Source organism: Grus americana, chromosome 1 (genome assembly GCF_028858705.1).
Source record: "Grus americana isolate bGruAme1 chromosome 1, bGruAme1.mat, whole genome shotgun sequence".
NCBI classification, from domain to species: domain Eukaryota; kingdom Metazoa; phylum Chordata; class Aves; order Gruiformes; family Gruidae; genus Grus; species Grus americana.
The window spans coordinates 94,848,182-94,872,171 of record NC_072852.1 but is presented as its reverse complement, the minus strand read 5'-3'; the positions used below and the strand labels follow the sequence as shown (position 1 = coordinate 94,872,171).

Sequence of the window (23,990 nt, the reverse complement as noted above, 5' to 3'; positions counted from 1 at the left end):
CACGTGGGTGGAGTTTAGGCTGTGCCAGTAGGAAGCTATTGGGCTGTTGATACATATTTTCTGTTGTATGGCTTAAGTTTCGTCTTTTCTGACATGTGAGACAGAACTGCAGCCCGTCATGTGGAGAAGGAAATGCTTCTGCTGTGCTGAGACAGGTGACAGGGAAGAGTTGGAGAGAGGCCATCCCACAGCTTTGGCAAAATATGCTTATGTAAATAGTAATAATCCATAAATTAAAGGAGACACAGCTCAAGCTGTTTACTACAGGCATGAAGATATATTGACTCATAGTCCAGCAGGGCAGATTTTAGTTGGGCTCCTGAGGTATTTGCTTTGCAATCTTACGATTGTTTTTCTTTTCAGTCCTCTTTTTCTTCAGTGCAATATGTGTCTTCACAAATATTCCTTCCATTTCCCTCCCATCTGCAATGAAATTTCTAGGTATGAGATGACTAGTGTTATCTGAGTATAAAAAAGAATCAAAGGTGACTCCTCTTCATCCTCAGCCACGTGCTCCAGGGAAATAAGTGGAGACAGAAACATAAGCTTCCTCTGCCTACAGGTAAGGGTGCTAAGTAGGGATAGACACACACATATATAATGCATATGTAAATACAACACATATAAAATTCCAGTATTGCATATTAAATGATTTTTATGAACAAGAGATTCAATTAATAGCTAAAAAAAGAGAGAAAAATGGCATTTATAAATTTTAAATTTAAATTAAAATTTTAAATTTTTCTTCAAAATGTTTCAGTAGAAACTCCTAGGAACTTCGAATCAGTCCTGTATACTAGCAGGCCAGAAACTCCTTCTGCACGAAATTAATCCGGACCTAAAGATACACTCAGAATTTTAGGCCTGGGCTAATAACCTAAACCCAGGGTGACTCTGTACCTCGCATGCGGCGCCGCTGGGGCGGGGGGGGGGGGCACCTGCCACGACACCGCCGCTCCAGCAGGAGGCGCCGCCGCGCCGGCAGGTGGCGGAACCGGAAGTGCTTGCTTGACCCGCCCCTCCCGGCGTCCCTCGGGTGTCCGGTGACCCCTTCCCTCCCCTCCCCCGGGCGGCGGTGTGAGCACGTCATGGCCGCCTCGAAGCCCGTGGAGGCGGCGGCGGGTGGCGGTGGCAGTGGCGCGGGGCTGTCCCGCTGGCAGTTGGCGTTGATGCTGGGGACGCCGATTCTGCTGGGCGCCGGCGCGATCTACCTGTGGGGTCGGCGGGCGGCCCGCCGCGGCGGCAAGGGCGCGAGCGAGCGGAAGACCCCCGAGGGGAGGGCGAGCCCCGGGCCCTGCGGTGGCGGCGGCGGCGGGGGGCAACCCGATGGGCCCGGCCACGAGGAGATGGTGAGCGCGCGCCGGCGGCCGTTGGCGCGGGCCCCTCCCCCCCTCCGCGCGCGCGGCGGCGGCCGTTAGTCTCCGCCGCTGTGGGAGGAGGGAGGGGAGAAGCGCCGCTTTTAATGGCAGGGACGGGGCTTGTCTCCACCGGGCATGGGGTGTCGGGGCCTGAGCTCGCTGGCTCGGGCCGCGGGGGGGTTTGGGGAGCGGGTGTTCAGCCGCCGGCGGGGCCGCCTGGAGAGGGGTGGGGGGATGCCCGGTCTGTGGGAGGCAGGGCTGGGCAGGCCACTGGCCCGGCCCAAAAGGCGGTTGTCAAAGTCCCGGTCCCGGCCCCGGAGGACGTGTGCGAGGGGATGGAGCCACGCTGCAGCGAGTGCGCTCGGGGTGGCATCCTCGTCGTGCTCAGCGGAGAACAATTGGGAGGTCGGCCCGTATAACCACGGAGTGCTCATGACCGCCATTAACGTTCACGGCTTTTTCCTCGTCTTGCTGCGGTTGGTAGTACTTTGTTGAGAGTGCGTGTGTTTGTTCCAGTCCTGGTACTGGTACTTGGCCAAGGGCGTTATTGAATGCATCTTGTCAATAAAGCAGGCATTAACCAGGTGAGTGTGGATCTGACAATGTGATGCTGTTGGGTGAATGCATTTCCGCTTCTGAGGTGTAGATTAACTGAGTAAGTCACTTTCAGGAATGGTATTTTGAAAAGGAAATCTGTGATCCGTTGTGTATTAGTCTGAGATGTTGGATACAGTAGAGTGGAAAGAAAACACAATGAAAATAATTTTAAAATGAAGTATTTTCAATGAAAACACAAAAGCCATACAATTCAAGCAACTGAGACTTCAGAGTACGCTTTGCCTGAATAGATATGCTTTCAAAACTTACATTTATCCTGTGTGAATTGCCATTCTGAGAATTTTCAAACAGTCTATACAAAGGTTGAAGTACAACATGGAAAATCAGAGTCCAGATCAGATCCATGATTCTCTTCTATATGCGTATGTGGAAGAATGCCTCTAAGGTGCACTTTCTGCACATCTGCAGTCACAAATGTATTCTGATGGTCACATTATATTACTGAGGCAAGGTTACAATTGATAAACATGTTTGAAGTTTGGCAAACTGATTTGCTTTGATAAGAAAATCGCATTAAGATATTCCTGCATTGTCTTTTCCCATTCTTGTGTACCACCTGAAATGCTCTGAACTGTCAGACCACAGTTTAAACTTCCTGTCTGAAATGATCAGGAGAGAAAAAATCAGCTTCGGGAGATTGGAAAAGGTTGGTTGTAACCTTGATTATTTCAGTGGTTAAGATTCATGTTATGCGAATAGGCGGGCAGTGGCAGGAACGCATGGGAGTGCATGGGAGTGGTGAGGAGCGTGGCAGCTTCCATAGGTAGTGAATCATAGGTACCCTCAGGCATTCCCGGAAGCCTAGTGAGCTGCAAAACCTATGCTGGACCTGGAGGCAGTTACTTAAATGCAGTGATTTGTTAGTTCATGGGTAACAGTACTGAGCACGTAGTGTACAGAGGACAAATTCAGACTTTGTTTACTGTGGTAACTTTGGCTTTTGGCTGCAAACAGCATCTGGCATATTGATGGCAGTGTGCTTGCTACGTGTGAGCTCTGGTTTGCAGGCTACTCATGACCTTTGTGTAGCTGCAGTGACTTTGCTGTTAGTATGTTAACTCTGGGTTTCTTGATCATATTTCTGAATTACAGTATATACTATCAAGTGGTCTGTAGTCATTCTGTAGTTGCAGTTGAAGCAAGCACTTAAAACATTTCAAACACTTATATAGCACTTGATTTAAAATACTGTGTCTAGCTCTGTCAGATTGCTCCACAAATTAAATTACTGGAAGACTATGCATCTAAGAATAAGCATATGGTTGAGTGATATGATCCAGAGTTCCTTCAAGAGTGTCATTGCTTATACGGCAAAGAAATGAGAGATATTGCTTAGGACAACTGTGGCAAAAGGTATCAGATTCGCCTGATTATATGAGATAGTTGTCTAGTTGGTCAAAATATGGCTGCAGCAGGAAAATTAATGTGTCTGCAGGTTTCCTTGACTGCTTTATGTGTATGGGGAGGATTGCTTTCCTGTTCCTCATATCCAAAGTGGTGATGCCATGTAGATTTCATGTTTCCACACATATTTTATTAGTTATGGATAAGACCCTTGATTGAAAATACAACCATTGCAGATGCTTTATTTGTTAACTACCTGCATTGTATTGGTCTGCCTTTCTCTTGTGGTGGAGTATTTTTTTAAACTCAGATTTCAAATACAAATCTGTAGAATGAATAAGAGCCAGTAATTAATTTCACAGTCTAAACACGAGAGAAACACATAGGTCAATAACAAATGTGCTACCAACAGTTGTGTGTATGTGTGTGTCAGGCAACTATTCTTTTACTCATAAATGTAACTTAGGACTCAGACTTCCTTATGCATTTCATTAAATCAACTTCTGCATTCATTTGATGCTCTGTCCACTGTTTCTGAAGACATGACCTTGAATTTTTTTTGTTCTTTGAAAATACGTAGGGTCTGAAATCTTCATTGTTCTTTATTCAGACTTCTTACTATTTTGCATGCAGTTCAAGCTTTTCTTTTACCTGCTGCAGAGGCCTCACGTTTTTTTCCCCAGGCTGCGTCTGCACTAGAGGATTCTCCTGGCACAGATGCACTGGCCAAGTGTGTGATCTGTGACTGATGTTGTGTTGGCAGAAGCCCTTAGCATAGGTGCTATATCGGGAAAAGCCGAACTACTTTTGAGATTCCTTCTGTAAGCACAGCTCCTCAACAGTACAGTAAACTGGTGTTATTGGACCAGTTAAGTGCCGATGATGAAACTGCGTCTGTGGATGACTCAAAGGTCGGGAGGTCAAATTGCATCTGTTAATTACAGAGGTTGTCACTGTTTCTTATAATTTCAATGGAATGTGTTTTAGTTACTCAGTAACAGCAGTTGCTTTTTATGTGCTCTCTTAGTTTGTAGTGAATGTTGCATAACTTGAACATGTTGGAGAAGTAAATTGCTTTGCATTTATTGCATTAATTGATAGCCAGTTGATTCATGTTTTTTTATTTATTCCATGATAACTTCTTAGCAAGTTTATACCCTCCTTGTCTTGACAGGAGCGAGCACTGGTTAGTTGGTGAGGTAATGTGTTGGTTGAGTATTTTTTTTTCTCATTAAGTTGAAATCACTTCCTTTTGCAAGTCTGTGAGAGTCTAAATCTCACCCCTTAACTCTTTCAGCAAGTTTGTAGGCTAACCCTGTGTTTTTGGTACGTGAGGAAGCGTGGAGCAGAGATTCTTTAACTGTTTAGTCAGCTGTGTGGCATTGTGTATTGCAGACAAAGTCGTTTGAGTCCGCAGCCATTCACTGTCTTTGCACGTTTTTTTCTGAGCTGGATATAGTCCTTGAGTGCAGTGGTGGGTGAACGTGACCAAACTCCTTGGCTTGTGTGGTGCTACATATCAGGATCAACAGCAAACTAGGATGGCTTCTTTCCAGTATCTATTTTAATAGCAGTCACTGAATGTTGCCTATCTCTCTGCTGTGACATTAGATCAGTATATGAACAAATCAAACCCCTTTGTCTAGATATACTTATGTTGATACTTTACTCTGAATTGATCTAAGCAAAGTATGAAAAAGTAATTTCTGTTGTACTGTGCACCTGTTGCCTAATAAATCTCACTATCAACCTACTGTAAGAGTTCTATGTTTAATGCCAGCTGTAGTGGACAGGTGTAGAAAACTTAAAACACATGTATAATAGCAGTAGAACAATTGTTAGACTCTTGGCAGCTCATGTACAGCTCACTCATGGTAGGCGTGAACGACAAGCTTATTTAAAAGGAAGATGGTTGATGGATAACGTTGGCAAATTGTACTGTAAACTTGAGCTTGATTATTTCTAACTATAATACGTCCTTGCTTGCACTCTGAATTTACATCTTGAGCTCATGTGGACATACTTTTTCTCATAGTGGTTTTAGTGATAAAGAGAATCTTAAAACCTTTACAGTTGGTTAATGCCTTTCAATATAGGTCTGAGATAAGACTTGAGATGAATGTTAGTAAAAAAAAAAAAAAAAAAGAGGGAAGATAGATATTCAGTAACAGCAGGTATTCAGAAACAAACCAACACCTTTTTCTGGTACCTGATCTCATCAAGAGAGTCCTCTTACTTGGAGAGGAAAAAAGAGGTCTAGACCAGGGTGCACGCTTTTTTTTTTTTTCCTCTTTTTTTTCCCCTCATAAATTGATAAATTAAGATAGCTGAAACAGTAGTCCCCTTCCATGTCATCTGTGGGACAAGGGCTCATGCAAGTCCTTTTCAGCCAAAAGAAAATGCTGAAACTGACTGCTTGTGCTTCTGTTGTGAATCACTGTCAGCATTGGCTGGCAGAAAATTTCTTGTTCTGCTTTAAAAAACAATCATCTCCCTCAAATAGATAAAGTTCTAAACTGCTAGTTTAACCATATTGGCATTGCTAGGGGTTACTAAGCTTTATTCTCACAGCTGGCAGTTTGTTGCTGTTAAGTTGTTGTTGCTTGCATGCAGTTTCTGAACATTTTGTGAGGAAAGCACATTTCCTGAGGTTAAAGTAACGGTTAAGACCTTTTTGTCAGTGCTGTCTAGTCTTTAGACAGTTAGCAATCTGCTTGTTTAGTTACTTAGATAACGGAATACTTCTCAAATGGACAAGTGCCCTTTGGCTTAAACTGTTTTAAGACGTGTTAGTGAACAGTTGCTGAAAGTGGTCCTAAGTACTGAGATGTTACTCTTTATGTAACTGCAGATAATTTCTGAGCTATTTGTTTATAGTGCCTTGGTAGATAATTGATTATGAACTTCCATTCATTTTATTGCACAGATTCTTTGATCAGAAGACAACAAACTGAGAGTTTTTCTTGCTCTATATGGACCTTCACCTTAGGGGGAAAAAAAATGTCCAGTGCACCACGTAGAATGGCAATGGGTCAGGTGAGGAGAAGCAGTGGAATTGGAAAATAATGTCTAGAATTATTATATTTGCAAGAAAATGGAAGAAGGAGGTGTGAAGTTTTTTGATTACTTGTGCATGAGGTCCATGAAATTTGCTTGCATAATCTGTTTGTTTGTATACGTCTTCAGTGTAGCAATTGAGAAGGACCGGAGGGCTGAGAAGCAGCAGCTACTTGGATATTATCCAGTAGTCCTCATCTGTAGCATGTGTCTTTATGCAGGGACTGTGGTGTAGGGCGTCAAAGTGCATAGGATGTAGTGGATGGACTGGTCAGCCTGAGTCGCATATTTGGGTAATAGATCCCTGGGCTAAAGGAATTGGTAGTGATTATAAGCCTACAGTACTAGATTACTACTTTAATTTCTGCACCTTTAAATAATTTTCATACTGGGAACACGAGTCTGAATGTTAGAATGTGGCCCACATCTCGTGTTTTTTCTCTTTGGTACCAAGGAAATTGGAAGAGTGCTGAGTTTTGTAGATTATTTCGCAAAGACATTTCTAATGTGGTTTGCTGTAGAAATGCAGAAGGAAAAATTCAAGCTGATTTTCGTGCATTTGTTTGCTGCATATGTATAACCCTTTCCTTAGTTAAAAGAGAAGTGGTGGTGTACTGGGAGCTAAATTTAGGATATACTTGAAGTAAATGTAACCTTTTCAAACTTGGGTTGAGTTTTAAAGAAACAACTTCTCAAGTACACAGTTACTTGTCTCAGTAAAAATATTTGTACTCTTAATTCTGATTTGTGTATCCATAGAGTTACATACAGTGTACGAAAAAGGGTGAAGTTAATCTTTTATCAATTTGACTTTAAGTCATTAAAAAACAAAAATCTAAAAGCCATGCAGATTATCTTGTTCTGTGAACAATGGAGATGGTGCAGATTGATTTCCTGTAATCCCAGTGATTGGTGACCTGTGAGAGAAGAGCATTTCTGGCAGTAGGGATATTTAAGAAATTCTCTCCCTTATATGGTTTCACTGGCAAGTCTCTCCTCAGGAGAGTGCCTGTAGGATACTTTGTTCTATTTGGATGCCTATTTTTATGTAGGAACTAAGGCTGACACTCGTTATCTGGTTCTCTCATGCTATGATTGGAAACCAGGCCTTAAAAGAGAGGGATTGTACAGCATCTCCTGGGTTCCCTTCAGGTTTTCAGTTTTAAACATCATTTAGATGCTAAGAAAGATCAGACCGGCATGAAATGAGGAGACATTAAGGGAAACAGGCTGATGAAATGCAAAGATGCTTTCAAGCTTGTCTTATAGCAGTCTGGGTGTAGTTTGATGCTGGTGGTTGATGAGGGGAGACAGGAGGCAGAAGTGTGGTCAAAGAGCAGCATTTACGATGGCCAGCAAATCTTAGATGTTCTTTTCAGTGTGCGTGATTCAACAGGTGAGATGTGAATCTTGTAGTTATTAAGGCATTACTGCCCCCAAGTTTGTATTCTTTCCCTCCTCGGAGAGGTTGGTAGGATGGCATGTGTGCTAATACCTCTGTTCATTTTGGTCTGGCAGCTGTGTATTTCTTGAATGTGGGTCACACTCCTTTGATAAAGAGAAGCTTTTTACATCTGATTCCTTATAAACCACAACATTTGATAACTGATCTGTAAATCTAGGGGTTACAGGTAGCACTGTTAGTTTCTGCAGAAATGCAGATGATCAACAGGCTGTGCAGAATTTAACAGGGTCACAGGCCAGTTAGCAAAGTTTTCCATCCTCTGCTAAGAACAACAGACCGTGATGGTCCAGCACTTTGTATTAGTGATTGGATGAAGCAGGTTGTGTGAAGCTGTAGAGGAGTTAGCTGTCAAGTTAGTTAATTTGTCTAGTGTATGGAAGGCAAACCAGCTTTCTTTTCCTTACAGGTTTTATTTGCCTTGCTCAGTAGGTCTTTCCACAAAGTGTTTTCCGTATTTAACTCATAGTCTGCTGAATCAGCTCTGGTCTTGTAGGCTATGTGTATTTCACTAGGAAACTTTTTTGAATTGCTTTGAGGGCTTTGTTGTATTCACATATTTAGTCTTTGGAGAAGTAACTTGAACATCAGCCCTTAAGTGCATAGCTTGTGTCTGGTGATGCTTTTTTTTATTTGAACTGACCTGTCACTTTCTTTTTCAGAGCCCTCTTGATAGAGCCCAAGCAGCCAAGAACAAAGGAAACAAATACTTTAAAGCAGGAAAATATGAACAAGCTATTCAGTGTTATACTGAGGCTATCAGCCTGTGCCCACCTGAGAAAAACCTTGATCTTTCTACCTTCTATCAAAATAGAGCTGCTGCCTATGAACAACTGGTAAGAAATTAAAGATCATTATGTATTTATTCTGAAAAGTTGCATTATAAAGTGTGTATTTTATCACTTTTGTCCACTGAAAGATCTCAGGTGGTGATATCTGCTGCCTTCACCACAAGATGCCGTTGTTTGCAGCTATTTTTCACTAGCTCATCATACTTTTCCACATATAAATAAAATTATTTTCTGTTAACTATTCTCAGTCTCTTATGTAATTCTTATATGTGCCTTTCTTGTAAGCCAAGATTTTAATTTCTTATCCTCTGGAACGATTTTCTTGTATATAAGTTAACTTTGTTTCTCACTACTAGAGTGTTTCTTTAACTGTTAAGTGACAGACCAAATATTTTGGAAGGATGCCACTTCAAAAATTAAACAAAAAAAAAATCACCAAAATCTTAGTAAAGCCCAGGACCTAAATTTTGCACGTGTGGAAGTAACATTTACTGGATAGCTGAGTATACTTGATACTAGTTTTAGAAGTCAACCAGTGTTTATTATGGTATCAGTAGATTTGCTTATGAGGTCAAGTTGGTGAGCTGTATAAAGGAGTGGAAAAATTGGCTTCGTATAGTCTGAAGTATGAGAGACTATGTGATTAGAGAAATCTAGTCTTGAAAGTTAGAGGAGAGATAAACCAGTTCTTATCTAATCAAATACTACTTATAACACTAATTCATACCATAAAGAACCCAAATGTGTGTGGTTCCTCTTTTTCAGTTATTAGAAAAGCCTGTTTTGATAATCAATTTTGCAGATAAATGGATTTTTAGTTCTTAGTTCTTCCTTGACCATCTCTACTCCTACATACTCATTTATCATCCCTTTGTGGTACCATAGCATAGTAAATTGAAGTAACAAATTTAAAAAAAAAAAAAAAAAGTGTTAGCACTTTGTTAAACTTGTTGGTTTTCATTATGTTTTCATGTTTTTTCTTCTATTTGTTTTGTATCAGTCTTTCAGTCCCAGTGTTACCTCCTGCAAGCATCTTCACATCAACTCATTATCTTCTCCCATATGCTTTGTACAACTGTCTGGTTTCATTTTTCTGTAGGAATTCCTTTTCTGTTTTGTGGCTCTTCTGGTGCAGGTGGCTTCCAGAGGTGCCTGGCAGTTTCTTACTGAGAAACTTGCAGAAATAGAAGCAAGCAGGTAGAACCAGAGCCCTGGGAACTGCGGCTACTGTTAGGTGGGCATGACCCTGGAGTTGGTAGTGGAAAGCTAATGTAATGCAGCTGAGTAGGGCCTCTCTCACTGTGGTATTTTCTACCCACAGCAAAAATGGACAGAAGTGGCACAAGACTGCACAAAGGCTGTTGAGCTTAATCCTAAATATGTAAAAGCTCTCTTCAGACGCGCAAAAGCTCACGAGAAGCTAGACAATAAGAAGGAATGTTTAGAAGGTGAGTGTCTCTTGATGTGCGTACTTAAAAGTGGAATTAGCTCAGGCACTTAGGAGAGAATAACTTCTGGGATTGTTTTGGTTTTACTTCTGTAACTACAGTAATACAGAACTATTTATTTAAAATATTTCTTTATTTAAAACCATTCATAGCTACTGCAAATACATTTTCTTCTCTCGTAAGAGGAAATCTTTTCCTGTTTTTCAAGCTGTTTTCTGCTTAGATCTGAAATAGCTGCTGAGATTTTGATGTTACTGCAGCAACTCAAGGTATTCTTTTTCCAGGAAACTCCCTACATTTTAGAATAGAACTCATGTAACATGCTGAGTGGATAACCCAGACAACAGTTGTTCTACTTCCATACAGTAACAAACTTTCTTCCCTGTTCGGTACCACTACAGAAAGTGAGATATTTTTGCAGGTGGAGATATATGGTCAGAAACAAGAGTATTACAGTCATTTAAATGCATTTGGCAGGTATTAAAGGGAAAACAGCTTCAGTAACATTTCATTCTGATATATAACCATTATGAAAATTGGAACAGATTTTAAAAAACCCTTTTTAAATGTCAACACTCTGTATTTGGCAGAAACTACTGTGTCAAATCCTTCCAAATACTGTCCTTCTTAATACTATTCCTAACAATACATTTTGAACTGTCAGGAAGACATGACTGAGAAGCCATGAAAATTAAGGAGTACTACAGGTCAGGTGTTGTCTGAGGGCACTTTTGAACTAAGGGACGCTGTTTGAAAGGACCCATTTAAATTTCATCAAGTGAAATCATTCTTGCTGATGTAAGATTAAAAGGCAAATGAAATTTTGAGCTGTGCTCATTATCAAAGAAGGACAGAAAATAAGGATGTGCTCTGACTGGCAAATATAACTGTTAAATTAGTTTCATTATGTATAACAGCTAAGAATTACATCTGCTAAACTAGAAGGTAAATAAGATGTGGAAATCTTATTTATCTACTTATTTAGCTGCTCGCAGAATGCCTTTGTGCCCTGCAAGACCATAGTGACTAGAAAAGGACTACTTAGGTCATTTAGTCCTTTCCAATCACTAATTGACCAACAGCTGCACTTCCGGAGTGCTATAATAAAATCTAAACCTTATGTAGTTGCGATAAACTGACAGGTGATAAGAGCCCCAAGAAAGATCAAGTGTCCCTGCCATAGTAGGATAGCTTTTTAATATAACTCCTTTTTAATGTTAATAGTAGTAATGTTTGTAGCAATTATTTTCAACCTTGATTTGTGTTTGATTTTTAGCTTGCAGGTTTTTCAGATCTGAAAATTACCTGCTTTTTCTGAGATATGCTGGTTTTCTAATACCGTACTGCTTTTACCTGCCAACCATGTATGGCCAGTAAAATCCCAAGAAGTAGGGTATGTCCATGTAGTGGAGGAAAGCAAAACCAAACGCCCCCAAAAAACCCACCACCACCACCAGCAAAAAACTCCTCCAATGATCCCTGGCAGTACTGGGAAATTGTTGCTGCCTCACCCAAGTCCTGGCACTAGTTTACAGCTGCCCGCTTTGGGCAAAGTGTGTCTGTTAAGGTGCTGTAGTACAGTATTATTGCACACTATCTTTCACACTCTTTCTGGGTGTAGCATGTTTTCCTGGGGACTCCGATGTGCTTCTTGACCATGCTAGAGTTGTGGGGAGTTTCTGTATAAATGATGGCATAATAGTACCTATAGGGTGTAGAATTACAGAAACTGTACTTGAATTCCCAGGCAAGACACTTGCTTTTGAAGTGTATTAACAATACACTGTTTGAATTTCAAGTCCAAACTGTTCATCTTTACAGATGTTTAAGTGAAAATTAAATAGGAAAAATCCATGGTAATAATACATTAACTTAGAGGATCCAGAGAAATAATGATAATGTACTGTAAGAGCACATTTCACACTGCAAAGCATGATTCAGGCAGCAATGGGTTAACATTTGCAGAGGCTGTATGTGTGAATGACATGGGCTAGCACTCTAAATATGCCAGCAAGCTATTTCTCTTAAACTTGCTCTATTCCAAAGTCAGAGGCGAGCAGAAAAATTTGAGGTATAATATGGGAAGAGTTCTTCAACTGAGGAAGAAGCAAGATGTGATTGGACTGGATGTGAATTTTAGAAGTAGAAAATTAGGACCAGTCCCAGAAGAGAAGCTGTGTTAACGCTTTTAATGTGAACATAATAGGAACATAATTACTATCTCCAAGGTTTCAAAATGTTGAAAGCCCCTGCTGGAGGTATACATTTTCACTCTTCATCTAAATGTGTTTTTCTCTAGATAAAAACGTGAAGATAAAAATAAATGTAATTTCTTTCATTCACTGTCATGAAGTCCTTTTATCACAAAGAGGTCATTTTGGATACAAATTTGTATCTTGGAAAATATGGTGAATACAGCAAACTGGAAACAGAGGCTTTTACCCTCGAAGAGGACATTCATTAGTTTGACAGTGACTCATTGTAATAGTGGCACATTTTAGTGTACTCCAGCGACTATCAGAATTTGTCTTTAATCTCACTTTTGTATGTTGTTTCCTAGACGTCACTGCAGTCTGCATTTTAGAAGCCTTCCAAAACCAGCAAAGTATGTTATTAGCTGATAAAGTTCTTAAACTCCTTGGAAAAGAAAAGGCTAAAGAGAAGTACAAGGTAGGACTTGTGGTATTGCTGACAACTTCTGATTTCACCTGATCGGTTGGTGAAATGTTGATTGTTGGCATTCTGTCAATTGTTGTAAGCAAGTCACTGTCTTCATCTGCTGAAGTGTAAGAGTCGACACAAACGGTTTTGTACAAAGCTACTATTGTACCGATGTTTTTTTCCTTTGGGACCTGTCCAAACTTTTTGAAACCTCAGTAGGGAAGAGAGGCCTGTTTCTAACAATTGTTTCCCTTTAATAATCAAACTTACTGTGACATTCAGGAGACACCTAAGTTGGTGTGCTGCCTTACATGGGGCTTTTCTGGACTTGCAACATAATGGAAACAGACATGTTGGAACAGCAGTAGCCAAATGTTCATTTGCACATCAGACGGTTGAGGTAGGTATGTGCGTTGAGATAGGAAGATGTGTAACTAATAATTGAAAATGCATAAAAATGTTGGTTCCATATGTAATGAATAACTTAAAATGAGAAGAATGATGATTGATGGCCCTTTCCCCAGGTTATTTGTGGTTTTATAAATAGAAATTTCATGTAGGAAAGATTTAAGTTGACAGCAGAATTCCTGCGTTTTAGAAAGTGGCAAAATAATATTGTTTTAAGGTTGGTGGGTTTTTTTTTTTTAATTAAAAAAAAAGGCAAAAAAGCATTTCTTAAGAAAAAATGATGCAGTGTGAAGTCACATCTTTTAGTGGTCAGGCTTCCTGATTCTGTCTTGAGAAATATGCCTTCATGTCCTTGTGACATTCAGTCACAGGCTGTTTCTGTTCCATTTCTGTAAATAAGTGCTCATACTTGCACTTACCTATTTTGGCACTCAGATGTCTTTGCGTTACTGTTTGGAAACTGCAGAAAAGAGAACTATGGAAGTATAGGGTTAGACAGGAGCAGTCATTTTAAGTGGCTGTAGGTTTCCAAAAAAGTTGAGACAGGTATTCTCACTTGTTATTGAAACATTCTTGTTTGGTTTTTGTGGCAATGGTTGAAGTACTGAAATCCACATTGGTTTTGAGATACTGAATTTCTTTCCTGTAGAAACTCACATGAATGTGTAATGTCAAGATAACAAAAATGAAATGTGCTATTAGTGTGGTGGTGGTGGTAGCATCATAAAATAGGTGTGCTTCAAATTGGCGCTATTATGATAGAACTTAATAGAGAAATTCAGAAGAGTGCATTCAGACTTTTCTTGCAGGAGAGATTGAATTGTTAATCTTGTGTGTGGTGCTCATCTTGAGCAAGAAATATTTTTCGGCTATAGAAAGGATTTTGTATCTGAGAGGTGTTATTTCTGGGACTTCAAGTAAAATGTGTGGTCTCTGGGCCAAGCTCCATGTAGAATTAGGATATTGCCTTGTTATTCTTCATTGTAACGATAGACAGCAGCTTCTCTTGGACAAGTTGGAGGAAAGGTCAAATTGCCATTCAGAATCTACTTGAAATTAGGCTCATGCTTTAACTGCCAGCTTGCATTTTTCACCCAATTTATATGCATGCATACTGCTTTAGTGTATCTACCCAGTGTCTTATGATATCCTAAGAGTCGTCATTTCTAGTCACACATGCAGAAAGATACTATCTCCCTCCTCTCCTGACCATCTTCACTTTATTTCTACTGGTGATGGATATTGAATTGTGATCTGAAGCTTAAATAATCCCTAAATGTCATATAAGACTGTCAGATGAGATAGCAGAAAGTCATACATTGGTTCTTTCATGAATTCTTTTTTTTATAATAATTTTTTTATCCATTCCATATTTACCGTCCGATCTTACCATCTAATGACTTGAAGTTACATTTCTCTGTTTCAGAATCGTGAGCCTCTGATGCCCTCACCACAGTTCATTAAATCCTACTTCAGCTCTTTCACAGATGATATAATCTCCCAACCTTTGCATAAGGGTGAGAAATCAGATGAAGATAAAGATAAGGAGGGAGAGGCTTCTGAAGTAAAAGAAAAGTGAGTGTACAATACAGTTGGGAATTGTTTGGTATTGGAATTAAGTTTTCAGTGATTTTGACATTCTGCTCAGTGCAACGTTGTTATTTTTATAGTACTTGGCATGGGAATCCCATGGTAATAAAGTGAGCCTATGAAATGAGAACAGTATTAAAAATGAAATTTTTATGAAAGCTGACTGCTAGTTCCAAACTGGAGGTGGCTTCGATGTGCTAAACAGAGGAGGGACATTCAGATTGGGAAGATATGCTGAATATTTACTACACTACAATAAGTAAAGCTTAGGAGATGGGAGGACTGGATAGTGCTGAATAATGCTTCTGGAGAAAGGAGTATTTTATACTGAAGGAGAGTTTCCAAGGAAGAGAGCAAGTTAGTCTTTGGGTTGGAAGGCAGAAGACAAGCTAGGAAAAGGGTCTCTGTTAATGAAAACTATGCTTTTACAGCAACTGAGGCTGGAAGGTGTTTTATCTTTCTGGAATCAAATTGCACATAAATGAGAAGCTTGTTCTGACAAAGAAAAGCTTGAGCTTTTTCTTTTTTTGAAAAGAAAAAAACATGGATGGTGCTTTAACTTACTGTGCTGTTTTCCAGTTTGTTTTTGGAAGATATCACCGCTGCCAGTGCAGAAACCATTGCAAACAGCGTTATGATTTTTTTTAAAAAAGTAAGATAGATTGTCCTGATCTACAGGCAGATTCACTAAATCCAGGATACTTAGCTGAGGACAAGGTAGTGCTTACTGTAATTTTTGCTGTGAAATCTTTTCTTACACTTACAAACTGCACATTGCTAGGTTTAATATTTCACTTTTCTGACCTGGAATTCCATCCCAGCCCTCTTGTTTTAAGGCAGAGATTATCGTTGTCCTTAATGTGAAAAAAAATTTCAAGGGACAAATGAAGCTCAAGTTCAAGAGCTTTAAAACATTTTTCTTCTTTATTTCCAATGTAATTTGGGCATTTTTTGTCTAAATTGTTTTCAGCTTGTGATGGCTCCATCCAGGAATATTTGTAACTCTACTTACAATGCTGGTGGTGTAACTGAGTATAGCAAAAGTTAGTATTTGTTATGATTTAATGAAAAGTCTGAACTGAAATGCAGTGTTCAGTGAATGCATGTATATATACAACTGTTCTTACATCATTTACAGCTCTGGCTATTTGAGAGCAAAACAATATATGGAAGAAGAGAACTATGACAAAATTATCAGTGAAAGCACAAAAGAAATTGAAGCAAAGGGAAAATACATGGCAGAAGCTTTGCTTCTGCGAGCTACTTTCTACTTACTTATTGGCAATGCAAATGCTGCCAAACCAGACCTAGATCAGGTCATCAGCATGGAAGATGCAAATGTGAAGGTAAGAATCTGTCACAGCTGGATTGTAGTTTGGGTTGAGAAAACATAAAAGTTAGATGATAAACTTGCAGTATAGTTCAAGAGCCTGTTTTCCTAAGTTTTCAGATACTTTAATGGGAGTTTTCTGGTTTCTTTACCATTTTGTCTTTTTATTCCTGAAAAATTGTTTTTCAAGGGCTTGTTTATTTTTGAGACAGCTGTGCTATGTAATACAAACTAAAGAACAGAGGAAGCTAAATAAATTGGAAGCTTATCTGGTCTGAAAAAACAGTTCATAAATAAGAGTAAAAACATTAATTGTACTTGCATATTGAACTGGTTCAAAAATGCCGATCTATTTGTAAGCATAGGGAAGCTGTCTTCTAAAGGATTTTTTTGGGGGTTGAAAATCCACTGAGATGGAAGTGTAGGCTGACATATTTGAAATTAAGCAAGGGAGTTGATTCATTCAGAGCCAATATGAAACTTTCTCCTGCTTAGAATGAATGAAATCTGTCAGTGGGAGAAACTAGTCAAATGAAAAAAATTACTGTAGTTGTAACATTCCTCCAGATTTAAGGCTTTGTTGGAGTGGCTAATGCTTCTTTGAACTTTTTTTTTACAGCTCCGAGCTAATGCTCTGATCAAACGAGGAAGTATGTATATGCAGCAGCAGCAACCTGTGCTGTCCACTCAGGACTTTAACATGGCTGCTGATATTGATCCTCAGAATGCAGATGTTTACCACCATCGAGGACAAGTAAGAAACATTAGAGGTTTTGTCCTAATACTTGAATATTTCAGTACATACTAAAAGAAAAATAAAGATCCGTACATCATTGGAGATGCTTTATACTGTTTGTGGCAGAAAAACATGAACTAATTTGGAACTGTTGCAGAATAAACATGCAGACTAATTTGCAGGTTCGAATCAGACAGAAGCAGTTTATTTCTGTAGCTATAGGAAAGAATGCAAAGTGTGAGAGGTTCAGCCCTCTATCAGTACAAGCTCTGACTTAAAAGTACTAGGGCATTTGCAGCATATAGAAGCTGCTTTGTGAAGGGGCCTGATATGGCAGAGCAGTATCTGCATAGAAGGAAACTTTGTTACAGTGGATGTAAGGTGTGTTCCTGATAACTCATCATCTGCAGCACTGCGGCCTAGACTTGCATCTGTCCAGCTCATCCCTCTCTGGCTTGTGACACTGCTGTGTCCTTGACTAATCTCTAGGCCTAGAGAGGCCTGCTTCCGCAGAAGTGTAATATAAAAGGTGCTGGAAGAAAAAGGAAACACTACCATATGCAGATATGCTAAGTCGTATTCGTAAGGAAGACTTCCACGGATCAAGTGCCTCACTCCATGAATTTGTTAGATCTCTTTAGTGCTCAGAGATAAGAATGGTGTTATGTGTTGATTGAAGGGAATGAAAGTTTTCTGCAGATTGAAAATTAGTGTTTTACAGTAGCTTCACAATAAAGTAAGAGAATGATGAAGTGAGCTCCACTCTCGTGGAGGAATGAGAATGTCAGGGGAAAAAATTAAAAAAATAAATACATAAAAAATTGAAATGTAAGCTGGGAAAGCCAAAATGTTTCGACATCCAAATAGTCTACAGGCATTAACTACAGCAAGGCGAAATGACTTGAGGAAATGTGCATAGTTTTGGAGGCTGGACGTAATGCCAAAGCAGTAATGGCAACAGTCTAAAATGCAAGTGTTCTCAATCCCTTCTGCATGGACGCTGCCTTTTTGTGCATGAAGCCAATGTTTCCATGGTGGCTCTGTTATTTTACGGCAGTGATTTTTAGTCATGGGTTTTGTAGGTTTCTAGGCAGTTGTAAAACGGAACCGGAGACGATATGAATAACTGACACTAACTGAACTATCACTTAAGTGTCTGAAGCACAGATTAAATACAGAAATAGGATTTTCTTTCATTCTGGCTAGCTGAAAATTCTGCTTGACCAAATTGAAGAGGCTGTGGAAGACTTTGATGAATGTATCCGATTGCGACCCGACTCTGCCTTGGCTCAAGCACAGAAATGTTTTGCTCTGGTAGGTAACATGCTGGTGTTTATCTGGGTGCTTTTTCTTCTTAAAGAGTTCTGGAAAACATACTGTATTTCTCTGCTTTTTTCCAATTTAATGGAAAAGTAGGGCAACATCACCTAAGTATCTTTGAATAACAAGGTAAACAATGCAAGTTACTTCAGTTGGAGTAAGGGTTTGCTACTTTAATTTTGCAATGGTCATTATTCAAACACTAGGTCATCTTTTCTGTTTTGTGGTAGAGGAAAACAAATCTTCACTCTAATTGTATCATATAAAAATGATTTAAATAAACCTTTAATGTTGTGGAAAACTATCATCTTCAAGACATTGGAAACAAACTTTCAAGCTAGTACAATGCCTCTGCGTGCAGGAATCTTCTGAGGACAGCTTTGCATGGAGTGAACAAGGAGGAAATCTAGGCTTGGAATTTCTAGGCTTTTGAAATTGAGAGAGGCTATTGGCAATATCAGGCCTTCCTTCTTTCATCCTTTCTCCTCTCCAAGTCCACTCTACCAGAGGCTTGGACACATGGTAGGTTCCTAAAACCAGATTTGGTAGGATGTACAGGCATGTCACCTTGTGGAACTTGTAATTGTTATGAAGCATGCATCTGTTGGGGAAGTGGGTAGAGGTCTGACGAGCCTTTTTTTTTTTTTGGTGTGTGGTGGTGTTTCATTTTTTTCCTTCTTTTTTTTTTTCCCTTTCTTGAATAGTATCGCCAGGCTTATACAGAAAGTAATCCTTTGCCTGTGCAAGTAGCCATGAAAGGCTTTGAAGATGTCATTAAAAAATTTCCAAAGTGTGCCGAAGGCTATGCACTCTATGCTCAGGTACGTTTTTCTCTCTTAAAGAAAATACTGCATTTTCTTGTACCTTTTATCTTGGGCAGCATATATTTCTTCAAATAATATATGAAGATCTTTGAGAATAAGTTCTGAGATAAGACACTGTCTTTAATAAGCTACCTGAATTTCTGGGTATGGGTGTTCTGGGTGAAGGAGGTAGATGGGGAATTGCTGGAGCAGAATGTAAGTGATGAGTCGAGGGTCGTTATTAGGCGACAGAGGTCTGGCATACGCTTCCTCTAGAATTCCTGCATGTGTGTGGCATCTCACTTGATGGACGTCAGGGATTCTGTAGGTAATTTGGGAGTTAAGTGTGTGGAAGTAGGGTAACAGTTTCATTCTGCTACAAGTGACATATACTGGTCAAGCAGAGCTTAGTGCAGATGTTCAGAGTACACTTGCAACAGAGACTGTCATTTCTTCTCTAAGAAAATATGCTGCTGGTTCTAGTACGAAGCATGAGATGTTCTGATTTTGAGTAGGTAGGCAGTATGGATGCATTTCTCTTTGGAAAAAAGTACATTTGAAAAAGGAAGAAGTTGGGACTTGCAGGTACAGACTTCTGGAATGGTTATTACTGGCAGTACACTCAGCATGTTGCTTGTGGATCTCGCATTACAGGTGGTACTGTGATCAGTAATTTTGGCACTGAAAGCCTAGCAGCTTTCTTCTAAAAAGCCTCAATTCTGGTAACTGGTGTGCCTGGCCTGCTCTACGATAAGAGAGCTATATCCAATCTCACATCGTCAATATGGTTTTAATTAGAATTAGCCTAGTGCAGAGTGCGTGTTCTGGTTGTGTATTGACATATAGGTTTCTCTTTTGATGCAGGCACTAACTGATCAGCAGCAGTTTGGCAAGGCTGATGAAATGTATGATAAATGCATTGACCTTGAGCCAGACAATGCCACTACATATGTTCATAAAGGGTACGTATTGAGTTTGCAATCTTTTTGGTCAAGAGCAGTTGGCATGTTTAGATGAATCAACCCTAACTGAATGTTTGTGTTTAGAAGCTTAGCCAGGAGAAATAACTTATGTGAAAACAGCTTAGTGCTGTTAAATCTATTTCTGTAGTTTTGTCTTGACTAAACTGTAAATAAGTTTCAGTAAAGTTTCATTAGTGTTCATTTCTAATTGAGTATCTACTTGGAGTATATGACTCTTACTTTAGCCTCATTTAATTTAAGCTTGGTGCTGAAGTGTTCTCTTTCATAAAACACTTGTTACAAGTTGTCTTGCGAGGAATTCATCTTTAGAGTCATTAAACTGACAACATGGTTTATTGAAAGTGACTTTCACATAAATGTTTTTAAAAGCAGTGACATTACTATCTACCTTGCATTAGGAATTACAAACATTAGGGATCTTTTTTTGGTTGACGTGATCTTAGTTATGGGAGCATTATGTGAACTTTATTCTGAATTTTCTCTTTTTCAGTTTACTTCAGCTCCAGTGGAAGCAAGATTTAGACAAAGGGTTAGAACTCATAAGCAAGGCCATTGAAATTGATAACAAATGTGATTTTGCATATGAAACCATGGGAACGATTGAAGTGCAAAGGTAATGTTGAATCGCAGTGTTAAAAGTTCTTGGTTACTTTTGAAATTATAGGAGTCCTTTAGATTTCCCCATGTATCTTCAGCTTTTCTTAAGATCTTTTCCTCAGTGCTGTGCGAGGTTAGCTCTTACCCAAAGTCCTGATTTCTGTTCTGTAACTCTTAGGAAAGGTTTTTCTTTCTTTATGGCATAATTTTGCTTTATGATCTGATAAGGTCCTATGTGCACCAATTTCATACTTAGTGGACAACATGCAGATGAGTCTGTGCATGTTTAAATCTATCCCTTTGGCATTTAAAGCGACTTCCTTCATCATTACTAGGCTTCCTGTGTATCTAATGTAGTCCTTAAACATATCTTACTGGACCTTTTGTACCGAGTATCCTGAGCTACGCTCTTAAGCCTGACCATTTGGGCTTAATTCCAACAGGACTGCAGTTTGCAAGCTCACAGAGTAAAGAGGGAAGTCTAATGCACTATGCTGTAACAATGCATTGTATTACAATTGCGCAAAAGTTTGGGGTGTAGCTGAGAGTATAGTAGAGTCTTTTTTACATGTCTAGCCATCAAAAGGACAGACAATTAAACTGTTGGCATGAGAAATTTTGCAAGCATTTCCTATTTGAATAATATGAGCTCTTGTCTTTGCTAGTTTTCCTCTTAAGTATAGCAGCTCTCTTCCAGGGAGATGAGAGTTCATTTAGTTGTCTCAGCATTATCTTTGTAGTAAACTGGGTGTCCTGTGGAGAACACTTTATCCCTCACTACCATCTGTGGGGGCTCACAAGAGGAAGGCTGTTAAACAGCTGTCCTAGTTGCTTAGGCTTGGTAACAACTCCTGTCAGTTTGCTTGTCATCACCACAAGTTCTCCTAGTGGTACCTCCCAAAGTCTGTTTAAGCTGTTAGTAGTGGTGACTGTAGGTCCCAAAGAAAGAAGAGATACTGTAGAGATGAAGAGATTGCTTTGCCAGTCCTAATTGTACAACATGTTGGTTTATTTCAGAGGTAATCTGGATAAAGCCATTGAAATGTTCAACAAAGCTATCAATCTGGCCAAATCTGAAATGGAGATGGCCCACCTCTACTCACTCTGTGATGCTGCCTATGCCCAGACAGAAGTTGCAAAGAAGTATGGATTGAAACCACCAACACTGTAAAAAAACGAGGAGAAAATGACCTTCTAAAGTGAAGTTGCCCACTTCAGCCAGCCCTAAAGACGCTGTTGCAGACCATGTTGAATGGTGGAACTTAGTTTTTTCCCATTCGTGGTGTTGTCATTTGCTACATCTGTTAAATGTTTAGGTGTTGTGGGAGTGGTTGTTCAAGGAAGTACACAGTGTTGCATCTTGTTCCTTCTGCAGCAAAAACCTTGAAGTGTGTCAAGGGAAATAAAGTTGCAGGGGAACAAAAGGAAGATATTTTGGCCATGCAAATAAAAACTTCACATTGGTTCATTTTGGGTGATTATGCTGTGGGCGATTTTTGCTTTATCAAACAATATTACAGCATGTTGGGTTTTTTCCTGTTGATTTTAAAGGTAATACTAGTCAGTGCTGTAAAATAGGTTTCTTTTTTATATGCAATTAATCCTTGAGGGTTGATTTTAATTTTGCAAAAAGTAAAAAATTAATTTTCAAACTGTTTAATAATAGAGGGTTTTTTTAAGTCAGTAAATGTGGAGAGAATCCCTGTAAATATATGCAAGCATGCACAATCTTCCCTTAAAGCCCCTCCCACCTTCTGCATAACTTACTTAGAAATACTCCTCTGGCAGCTATTAGGGAATTAATTTGATAGTCCCTATCCTCACTCCAGGAAGCCCTAGCATACATACTGTATAGGAGAGCTAGTACAAAGGTTGGTTGGGGAAAGACGTCAGGTAACGCTGCTGCAGCCTAGGTTTTACTGGAAGAAAGGCTGCGTTCCAGTGCAGCAGTCCTTACTTGGATGTCGCAGGAAATTGCTTGAGAGGGTTCAGAGGGACTTTCAAGAACAGAAAGCACTGCTGGGAGTAGAGCTGCCAAGGTAAGGTCATGCTTGCATTATAATCTTTGTAATCTCTGACACACTTGCTTAAATGTAACGGCTAATAGACTGCCTAAATTCTCTTCAGTCTCTAGAGACTGCTGTGTTCTGATCTGCTCCTTCTAGTAACCCCTTTGCAGGATTAAGTGAGATAAGGAACAAAGCATAGGCCAAAATTCAAATAATGGATTTAAAATCTGTACTGGTTTCCTTGTTCTTTAGTCTCTGTCTTGTCCAAGATTACAAATACTGTAGAAAGGAGGCAACTATTCTGCTAGTAGCAGATTGGCTCGTTATTAAATACTACCATAAACCATCTTCCTCTGGCTAGGAATTTCGCAGAGGGCTCTCTTGCTTTAGTCAGTCCATCTTGCCTCTCCCTGGATTGATGTGGCTGGGTAAACCTCATGCAAATACTTAACTGATGTAGCTTTATTTACCATACGCTAATTTGGGCTTCTTTCCATCCTGAAATCATAGATTTGCTTGTGCTGAATTGTCTGATGTATTTCATCTCTTAAAAAAATGAACCATGGCGTGGTCAAACTGTCTTGTTCTCTGGTTGTGACACTACATAGCAGCAGCTTGTATTTTCAACTTGACCTTCCTTCCTCCCAGCAACTACAATTGAAAATTCAAACGGTGGAGAGTAGGCATAAAGATTTAATGTAATCCTTCTAATTTAGCTAGCTCAGTAGGTGATCTGAAATCATACTGTTGGTGTAGAACTGAAGGCATTGGAAGGTACTGGCAGCTTCTAAGGGCACTGCACATACCGAGTGTCACACATCTTCTGGAACTTCCAAACTCTGCATCAGTTACCTGAGAACAAAAATATGCCAGACTGACCGATGTGTCCTGTTCTCCTGAGGAGTTTTTATTCGCATGGCCTTATTTACATTGGCATTTTCTCCTCTTCACCCTACCTGTACCCCATTCCTTACCCCACCCAATCAATTAAGGGAAAAAAGCATGTGCTGTCAAATACTAGCATTCCAAATCATCACAGACTCTTGCCTGTTCTTGAACTAGTTTGAAACTGCACTGAAAGGATGCATTGTCTGTAATTTTTTTTTTTTGTAAATGACGTAGCACCTGTAAACTGAAAAAATAAATGTTACCTTCAAGTATCTCTCTCTGACATGTATAAGAACAGGTTTTGATGAAGCTGTTCTCTGTAGGGTGCTCTCTGTGCTTAGTTGAAGTTGCTCTGAATCTGGGAAGAACTGTGAATGACTGACTCCCTGTGATCTTCTCTTGCTTCAAGAAAAAAATGAATGAAGAGGAGGCATGGAATTGACCAATCTCCTCTCCCATTGCTTCCATCAGCCACAGAGGTATGATCTTGAGAGCTGACAATTACATGGGAAGGGAAATCCAGCCATGAAAGCTGGCAATCTGAGTAGCTGACACCCTGTTAATGTGTGTGTATATGCAGGTGCATC

At 39.7% G+C, this 23,990-nt stretch overlaps 2 protein-coding genes across 2 annotated transcripts in view; one reads left to right on the top strand and one right to left on the bottom strand.

Moving 5' to 3' along the window:
* Window positions 1-23,990, bottom strand: part of TBC1D23 (TBC1 domain family member 23) — a 125,929-nt gene that overhangs the window by 46,650 nt on the left and 55,289 nt on the right. The gene's annotated exons all lie outside the window — the stretch shown is intronic.
* Window positions 1,045-23,673, top strand: TOMM70 (translocase of outer mitochondrial membrane 70). Its single transcript, XM_054828087.1, has 12 exons — window positions 1,045-1,349; window positions 8,502-8,675; window positions 9,952-10,078; window positions 12,639-12,748; window positions 14,574-14,722; window positions 15,876-16,083; window positions 16,687-16,821; window positions 18,010-18,117; window positions 18,828-18,944; window positions 19,791-19,888; window positions 20,400-20,522; window positions 21,524-23,673. Exons 1-12 carry the CDS (start codon window positions 1,089-1,091, stop codon window positions 21,675-21,677), a joined length of 1,764 nt encoding a protein of 587 aa, XP_054684062.1. The 5' UTR covers window positions 1,045-1,088; the 3' UTR covers window positions 21,678-23,673.